This window comes from Triticum urartu, chromosome 4 (assembly GCF_003073215.2).
Source record: "Triticum urartu cultivar G1812 chromosome 4, Tu2.1, whole genome shotgun sequence".
NCBI lineage: Eukaryota > Viridiplantae > Streptophyta > Magnoliopsida > Poales > Poaceae > Triticum > Triticum urartu.
This window is the reverse complement of record NC_053025.1, coordinates 352574142-352583531: the sequence shown is the minus strand read 5'-3', so window position 1 is coordinate 352583531 and position 9390 is coordinate 352574142. Positions and strand designations below refer to the sequence as shown.

The 9390-nt window shown below is 45.0% G+C and overlaps 1 protein-coding gene across 1 annotated transcript; it reads left to right on the top strand.

Annotated features, from left to right (window-relative positions):
* The first annotated feature begins 7078 nt into the window (after window positions 1–7078).
* Window positions 7079–8727, top strand: LOC125553850. The gene is made up of 3 exons (XM_048717520.1): window positions 7079–7578; window positions 7653–8007; window positions 8103–8727. Coding segments are annotated over exons 1-3 (426 nt in total). The 5' UTR covers window positions 7079–7508; the 3' UTR covers window positions 8104–8727.
* The last annotated feature ends 663 nt before the right edge of the window (window positions 8728–9390 follow it).

Genomic DNA, 9390 nt, shown 5'->3' with positions numbered 1-9390 from the left:
TTGTTGCATTCATCATCGCATCATTCGCATTGCATAGGAACTCCGTTGTTGTCATGTTTTCAAAAGTTTCATCCGCTCGTAGTCGCCGCTTCTTCATTGTCTCTGTTGACCTTCTCTTAGACCAGCCGGACCGCCCTCTTCTCTCTCTTTTCTGAGCCCATTAAACCCCTTGCTTTTGTTGACCATTTCGAGACCGATCGGGTTTTTCGAGCCCCTCTTGTCTGACCGTTTGACCCTCTCTACACTTTACTCAGACCCGTCGCACGCGTCCAAAAGTTGTCTCGAACTCGACCCACTCTGTCGTTACCGATGGGTCCGGATCATCCCCAAACATCCCTAAAACATCTCCGTTTTATTTATTGAACTCTCCTTGTGCAGCCTCTGGTCCCTTTTCTTTTCCTCATGTCACGCCGCGGCTGACTTCTTCGCCTCGCCGTCGTTTTGCTGCAGGAGTCGAGGTCGTTGCCTCTTCAGTTCGTCGCGTCGCCTCCAGTTCCGCCGGATCCGCCGCCAACGCGACCCTACTCCCGAATCCACCTGTTCCTCGACCTCCCGTAGCTGTGTCATCGCCTCGTTGCTGCTAGCTCCTCCCGCGCCTTGGCTCGAAGAGGAGACGCCCTGCTTCCCCTGCATCGTTCGCATTGACCCCGATCCGAGCCAGCACGTGAATGTTGTGGCCTAGTGCAACAAGCCGCGGCCAGCCCATCCAGCTGCTACACCTACTGGGCCAAGCCCATGGTGAGTGCCCCAGCAGCCTGCAGATTCGGCTCGATGCGTGTTTTTTTCCTCTGTTGCAATTTTAGCAATTATCCAGAGACTGCTAGTTTTGTAGAAGGACCCCTGTTCTTCATGCATTTAATAACTCATGAACCATGCATCAGATTAAAATGTTTTAAACATGTAAAATGCTTAGAATTTCATGTACTTTCATAATTTTAAACTTTCAAGTATGTTTAAAATGTTGTTTGCATTTAATTTGCTAAATGCCATGTTAAAATGATTTTTTCCATAACTAAATAACCGTAGCTCTGAATTAAATAAATTATATATGTAACTTGCTTAGAAAAATGCATAGATTAACATGGTAGCATTACTTTGCATGTTTAACAACTCTAAAATTATGTTTAGGGCAGAATAGTACCAATCCCAAAATATGCATATGAGATTTTCTGGAATTGTTGTTTGTTGTTCCCGCCTCATTTAAACTTGCCTAGATAGGTAGTTTTATTATGCTACACCTCTTGCCATGTTAACCAACATTTAATCGTGTCTTGTTAATAAAGGAGAGAGAACTAAATAATTGTTGTGAAGTTCCGTCAATATGCAACTCGTTCCATATTGAACTCCACTTAACTTGTAGTATTATTTGTGCACTTTGCCATGCCAAGCCTCATTAAAGCAGACATGCATCATCCTTGATTGTGCATCATGCCATGTTTATGTGATAGTTGTTTACCATGTTGTTTGCTTCTTTCCGGCTGTGCTTCTTCTCGATAGTTCCGGTTACGTTGCGGTTGTGAGGATCCGTTCGACTATGTTGGTCCGTCTTCTTCTTGGACTCGTTCTTCTTCCTAGCGGGATTTCAGGCAAGATGACCGTTACTCTGGATACCGCTACTATCTTTGTTATGCTAGTTGTCTCGATGCTATCGCCATGTCGCGCTACCTACCACTTGTTTATAAAGCCTCCCAAATTGCCAAGTCGGCCTCTAACCTTTTTCCACCGTCCCAGCAAATCGTTGTTTGGCTATGTTACCGCTTTGCTCAGCCCCTCTTATAGCGTTGCTAGTTGCAGGTTGTTCCATGTTGGGACATGGATATCATGGGATATCACATTATCTCTAATTTAATTAATGCATCTATATACTTGGTAAAGGGTGGAAGGCTCGGCCTTATACCTGGTGTTTTGTTCCACTCTTGCCACCCTAGTTTCCGTCATATCGGTGTTATGTTCCTTGATTTTGCGTCCCTAGCACGGTGAGGGGTATGGGACCCTCTTGACAGTTCGCTTTGAATAAAACTCTTCCAGCAAGGCCCAAAATTGGTTTTACCATTTGCCTAATAACAACTAAAACTTTCATAGGGACTTGCCGGCCCCCGTGGATTTTAAATCAACCCCCGGGCCAGTGCTCCTCTGAGTGTTGGTCCAAACCAGACGATATCCGGTGCCCCTGGGCAACCAGGGTCTCAGCCAACCCGACGTCTGGCCCATCCGATGTGCCCTGAGAACGAGATACGTGCGGCTCCTATCGGGATTTGTCGGCACATCGGGAGATCTTGCTGGTTTTGTTTTACCATTGTCAAAATGTCTTGTGCACTAGGATTCCGAGTCTAATCGGCTGTCCCGCGATGGAGTATTGTCTCCGCGGATCTGAGCTTGTAATGGGCTAAGTTGGGACACCCCTGCAGGCTTTAAACTTTCGAGAGACGTGGCCGTGGTTATGTGGCAGATGGGAATTTTTTAATAACCAGTTGTAGAGTACTTGAAGTAAACTCAATTAAAATACACCAACCGCGTTGTGTAACCATGACTGTCTCTTTTCGGGGAAGTTCGAGAGGAGAACACGGTTGGGTTATGTTTGAACGTAAGTAGTTCAGGATCACTTATTGATCATTACTAGTTTGCAACCGTTTGCGTAGTTTCTCATCTTATTCTTATACTCGTAAGTTAGCCACCATACATTGCTTAGTCGCTGCTGCAACCTCACCACTTACCTTTTCCTACCCATTAAGCTTTGTTAGTCTTGATACCCATGGTAATGGGATTCCTGAGTCCTCGTGGCTCACAAATTACTACAACAACAGTTGCAGGTATAGGTAATGCGATGACCTGACGTGAGAGGGATGCTTGATTGCTTTTGGAGTTCTTCTTCTTCTATCAAGGGATAGGTTCCAAGTCGGGGGAGCTTGGGCTAGCAGGGTGGATGTCGTTCTTCTTTTTCGTTTTATTTCATCCATAATCGGATCCTACTCTCATGTATGATGATTGCTATGTATTGATGTATTGTTGTATGAATGTTGTAACTTGTGGCGAGTGTAAGCCTTTATCTTGTATTCTCATCTATTCAGTACATGGTATGTTGTAATGATATCCACCTTGCTATGCGCTCGAAATGCGGTTGTACCCTAATCATGAGTTCATCACGTGATTGGGATAGAATCGCATCTTGGGCACTACAAGTTGGTATCAGAGCCTTACCGACTTTAGGAGTCCCCTTGATTGATCGAACTGTTGCCGTTGTTGAGTCTAGAAGAAAACTATTTTGAGTCTTAGTTATATCGGAGAGTAGAAATACGTTTTACTCCTCAGCCCCTTCGTCGCTCTGGTGAGGACTCCTGACATAGATGTTTTGACTTCACTCTCCTCTTTTTCACTCAATTTTTTTGTAGGATCATGCGGGTATTGTTGGATTGTTGCGATATCATTGTGACAGGAATTTTTTCTTGGTGCCTCATGACATTTAGGGGTTGTGACGGTGTCCCGGGGAGTTGAGCTCCAAGGTTTTTTTGTCACAGTGCTTATCGTTTCAGTTCTGGAATACCAGAGTTCATCGACATCGAAAATGCTTCTATACTCTTGGTGGTGAGAGTAGTTTAACGACACCCAGTACTGGGGAGAGCGATCAGATGTATTGCCACATCTAGTATATCGGACGTTTTCGAAGGTCTGAGGTACACGATTTCTGAAGGTTTCTTGGTTATGTGTTGACGGATGGATACAGTTGGAGCGTAGGGCTTGTTAGTTGTGTGATATATTTGTGCCTCCCTGTATCCCCAACACCATATTGCATAACCAGAAAGTTTCAGGAGTTTTTAGGTGGGAATTCAAGTATCTCGTAGGATATCTTTCCAACAGACACATGATACTATATGGGGTATATCATATGTTTGTTCCGGCTTATTATGCAAGCCAAATACTTTGTTGTGTTTTGAGTTGTGGTATTCGAGTTGCTTCGATGTCAATGTTGATTCCATACCTTTCCTAAGTTGTGTTCTCATATTTTCTATGGGAGTGCTAATCCTTCTTGATCAACGAGATTTTCATGTCAATTCTTTTCCAACTGGTGCTCGTTTTCATCCGTCCCAAGTTGCCTTTGTTTTTCCCGCCCTCCCACCCTTTTTCTTCAAGAAATCGGATTTCTTAATCCGTTATCCATTTCATTGATGTGAAGTTTCTTCATTCTTTCCTTCAATGTTCTTAGCCGGTGATTCTCATGAAGATGCTTAGGAGCTTCAAGTTCATCCTTCTTCGTTCTCGTTTTCTTCTCCGGTGGATTCAATTCAAGCTTTCGGTGTTGATCATATCCCTTTCCTCCTTTCAAATGCTTTTTCTCGCTGGTGCACCTCTCAATCATTCACCTCTTGCTATTCATTTGTTCCGGAGCACTGAAGATGACTCAGAAGATTCAAGTTTCCATTCTCAATTTGCTCAAGTTCTTTCGAGGATGTTATCTCATTCAAGCCATTTAATTCAACTGGTGCAATCTCTCTTCAAAATCATTTCAACGGTGTTTCTCTTGAGTGGGCCCTAACCCACAGTTCTTTACCCAGGATCTTACCTAACTCTTCTGATTTTTCCGGAGTTATTCTCAAATTCTTTTTCAAAGTTTGACGTAAGAATGAATTATCATCAGTCATATTCCTTCTCCAAGATCGCTGGTTCAACATTTCTATTCTTCATTGTTTCGGAGTGTCTCATCAATTGTCATGGTGGTTCTCATCATCATTCTCAACATTTGAAGACCGAAGAAGAATTTTTTCCTAAATCTTGGTCCGTTCTCTTGAAGATTCGCAGTTCTAGGTTCATGCCATCCTCTCAAATCATTTGCAATCGTGAGAATTCTTTTCATACCAATCTGAAGCATTTCATGAGTTCTTTCCATTTTGTTCCTATGAATCCCATCATTTTGGATTTATTCGTTCTCAACGTTCAGCTCTCATTCCCCAATTGTTCCAGTCCATCGTTCAAATATCCTGTAATCAGTTCATGATCTCTTCGTTCTCTCGTATCTGAATTCCCTCAAGTATCTTCATTCATTTTCTAAATCTTCCCGGTGATCCGTCCCTTTGCTACGTTCTTTTTCAATTCCTATTGGTGGTTCGTTCAAGACTTTCCCAAGTTTGTGATATATCTCTCCTTAACCCCTTCCAACGAGAATGAGTAGTATGCCAAATCCATTGGTCATCAATTTAATTGATGAAGAATAAGCATAATGTAATTCTTATTCTTGTTTCATCGAGTGAATTCAATTCCTTATTACGGAGGTTCATCAAATTCTCAGTTTCAATTGTTTCATCTTTCTTTTTCCGGAGTTCCAAGTTTTCTCGGTTATATCATCGCGAAGCTCCATCCAATCATTGCAAGGCTTCGCCTTGTGTTTTCAACTTATCTTTCCTTTTGTTTTATTATTCTTTTGTTACCGGTGTTCTCACGAAGGCTCAACATGGTGGTTCATCAAAGATTTTGTTCGTTCTTGAAGCATTCTTCAAGATTCTTTTTGGAGGAGTTCAAGATTTCTTCATGTTGCATTTTGAAGTGCAATTCTTTCGACCTTATCATTTGCGGTGGTGTTATGTCATTCTTGACAATTTCCTTTTGTGTTTCATGATTCACAAGTTTTCAAGAGTGATATATTTTAAACCCATCATTTTCAATTCGTTCACGAGATCTTTTCAACCCAACAATTTCTTCGTTGGTGTTATCTTGGTATAGATTTCATTTAAAGCCTTCCCTAAGGAATGTTGCTATTTTTGTGTTTATCAATGATCCAAGATTCCTCCTATTCTCGCGGTGAAAGAAGTTTTTCATCTCTTTGGTGCTCTCACTCAAATCAATGGTTTTCGTTAGTGGCCGTTTGTCACCTCATATTCTTGAGATGTTTCCATAAGCCCACAACAAGCTTGTTCTTTTCGTTGTTGATTTTCCAACAACTTCGTTCAATCCTTCTTGGCAAGGATACTTTCCAAGCTCATTTGTGGCAGAAGTTGTCATTTTCTTCTCCATTCTTTTATTCCAATGACCTATCTTCTATTCTTTCTTCCGGAGGCATTGTGATGTTGCTCTCTTCACTCATCATCTCGTATTGTGAGGATCGTGTTCTTTTCGTGCTTATCCATTTAACCAGAGTGTCGTGTCCTCTTTTCAGGTTCTTCCCATCTTGTCAAGTTTTGCTTCTCTTTTGTACTGGAGTGCTACCTGCATTCTTTTGTTCTCATTCCTTTCTTATTCCGTTTCAACCAGAGTGGTTACATGTCCTTCCTTGTCGCTGGAGCACTTCATTCATGTCTTTGCACCAACAAGGTTTTCACAATGTTCCTTGTTCCACTTTTCTAACGGAGTGTTTTCAACTTCGTTCATTTCCGTTGTATTCTTTTGTCAAAAAAATTTAACCTCTCAAGGTTCATTGGTTTCACTCGTTTGTACAAGAAGCAACTTAGTTCTACCTCTCCTCTTCCTTTTCTGCTTCTCTCCGATGCCATCCTTAGATCTCAGGTCGAGATCTCTTGTAAGTTGAGGAGAGTTGTGACGCCCCAAGACCGACGCTCTAGATGCCTTCCTTGTTTTGCGTGTCAGCTATGTTAATTATTTGTTTGTTGCATTCATCATCGCATCAATCACATTGCATCGGCACTCCGTTGACGTCATGTTTTCAAAAGTTGCATCTGCTCGTAGTCGCCGCTTCTTCGTTGTCTTTGTTGACCTTCTCTTAGACCAGCCGGGCCGCCCTCTTCTCTCTCTTTTCTGAGCCCATTAAACCCCTTGCTTTCATTGACTGTTCTGAGATCGGTCGGGTTTTCCGAGCCCCTCTTGTCTGACCGTTTGACCCTCTCTACACTTTACTCAGACCCCTCGCCCGCGTCCAAAAGTTGTCCCTAACCCGACCCGCTCTGTCGTTACCTATGGGTCTGGATCATCCCCAAACATCCCTTAAACATCTTTGTTTTATTTATTGAACTCTCCTAGTCTATTTTTCTCAACCGCTCGATTTCGATCAGAGGTTCTGAATCTACCCTAAACTCCCCCATTTTCCCTATATAAGAGACTCCTAGTCTAAATCTGGTCAAACCCTAAAAAATAGGACCCTTGTCCCATCCCACCACCGCCAGCATCTCCCACCTCGGGATCTCCTCCTGATCCAAAAATCCTCCACCTCAATTTCTGCACCCATACAACCAGCGCCGCTAGCCGATCTCCTCCTGCCCGAGGCCTCATCCCCGCCGACGACCATGACCAGCAGCGGCTCCTCGCGTGCCACTTCTCCTCCCCAAGAATGCTCCAGCGTCACCACCTCCCGATGTAGTTGCTTCCCCGAGCTCCCTCACTTGTCGTCCATGGCGCCCGGGCTCTTCCTCAACCCCGCCATCTTCAGCCTCGTGTCATTGGAGTCACCATTTGCCTCCTCGCCATGGCCTCCTCTGTCGTCCTTGTTGCGAGTCGCCCGGATTCATCGGACCCTTGCTTCGTCCCCGTCGTCGTTTTCCTAGCGAACCAGGAGCTCAAGCCCCACCATGACCGGCGCCCTCCTTCCCACGTGGCACCGTGCCAGCCACCACCCGCTCCGTCGCCTCACCATCTCCGGTGAGCCACTTCATCGCAAGCCCTGCCGCTCCTCCTCGCTGACCTCTCTCTCTATCTTGCACCACATCTCGCAGCAACAACCTTCCGCGCCTCCTCATGGTCATCTGCACGCCCACGGCCGCGCCATAGCCATCGCCCCTGCTGCTCCACCCAGGACCTGCAATCCCCGACGCCCGCTCTCCTTCTCGTCAGAGAACTCGCCGGAGTTCCCATGGCCAGCGCCATCGACCAGCGTCACCGCGCCTACTGCCCCCTGCATCGAACGAGGAGACACATGACTGCGTTGACCTCTCCCCTCGCCAAGCCGCCTGAGTCGGGCCACTGCCTCCCCTGCTTCTATGTGCGATCACGGAGGATGAGGACGACAGCGCCAAGTCCAAGCCGCCTCGCCCGGTTCCTCCTGCTCGGCATCGTCCTCACCGCCCGCTGGTGAGCTCCTTGCACAGCCTCTGGCCCCTTTTCTTTTCCTCGCGTCGTGCTGCGGCTGACTTCTCCACCTCGTCGTCGTTTTGCTGGAGGAGTAGAGGTCATTGCCTCCTCAGTTCGTCGCGCCGCCTCCAGTTCCGCCGGATCCGCCGCCTGCGCGACCCCGTTCCCGGATCCACCTGTTCCTCGGCCTTCCGTAGCTGCGTCATCGCCCCGCTGGTAGCAAGCTCCTCGTGCACCTTGGCTCGAAGAGGAGATGCCCTGCTTCCCCTGCATCGGTCGTGTTGATCCTGATTCGAGCCAGCACGTGAACGCTGCGGCCCAGCGCAACAAGCCGCAGCCAGCCCGTCCAGCCGCTGCACCTACTGGGCCGAGCCCATGGTGAGCGCCCCAGCAGCCTGCAGATTCGGCCTGATGCGTGTTTTTTTCCTTTATTGCAATTTTAGCAATTATCCAGAGACTACCAGTTTTGCAGAAAGACCCATGTTCTTCAGGCATTTAATAACTCATGAACCGTGCATCGGATTAAAATGTTTTAAACATGTAAAATGCTTAGAATTTCCTGTACTTTCATAATTTACAACATTCATGCATGTTTAAAATGTTTAAGATGATGTTTGCATTTAGTTTGCTAAATGCCATGTTAAAATGATTTTTTCCATAACTAAATAACCGTAGCTTCGAATTAAATAAATTATATATGTAACTTGCTTAGAAAAATGCATAGATTAACATGGTAGCATTACTTTGCATGTTTAACAACTCTAAAATTGTGTTTAGGGCAGAACAATACCAATCCCAAAATATGCATATGAGATTTTCCGGAATTGTTGTTTATTGTTCCGGCCTCATTTAAACTTTCCTAGATAGGTAGTTTTATTATGCTACACCTCTTGCCACGTTAACCAACATTTAATATTATCTTGTTCATAAACGAGAGAGAACTAAATAATTGTTGTGAAGTTCCGTCAGTATGCAAAGAGAACTAAATAATTGTTGTGAAGTGCACAAACAATATTGAGCTCCACTTAACTTGTAGTATTGTTTGTGCACTTTGCCATGCCATGCCTCATTAAACCGGACATGCATCATCCTTGATTGTGCATCATGCCATGTTTATGTGATGGTTGTTTAGCATGTTGTTTGCTTCTTTCCGGTTGTGCTTCTTCTCGATAGTTCCGGTTACGTTGAGATTGTGAGGATCTATTTGACTATGTTGGTTCATCTTATTCTTGGACTCGTTCTTCTTCCTAGCGGGATTTCAGGCAAGATGACCGTTACTCTAGATACCACTACTATCTTTGCTATGCTAGTTGTCTCGATGCTATCGCTATGTCGCGCTACCTACCACTTGTTTATAAAGCCTCCCAAATTGCCAAGTCAGCC

What these genes read in the sequence shown, in the direction of transcription:
- LOC125553850 (XM_048717520.1), top strand. Translation starts at nt 7,509, where the DNA reads ATGACCGGCGCCCTCCTTCCCACGTGGCACCGTGCCAGCCACCACCCG. An exon ending in CCGTCGCCTCACCATCTCCG is followed by an intron (nt 7,579 to 7,652) that starts GTGAGCCACTTC and finishes CACATCTCGCAG; the next exon opens with CAACAACCTTCCGCGCCTCC.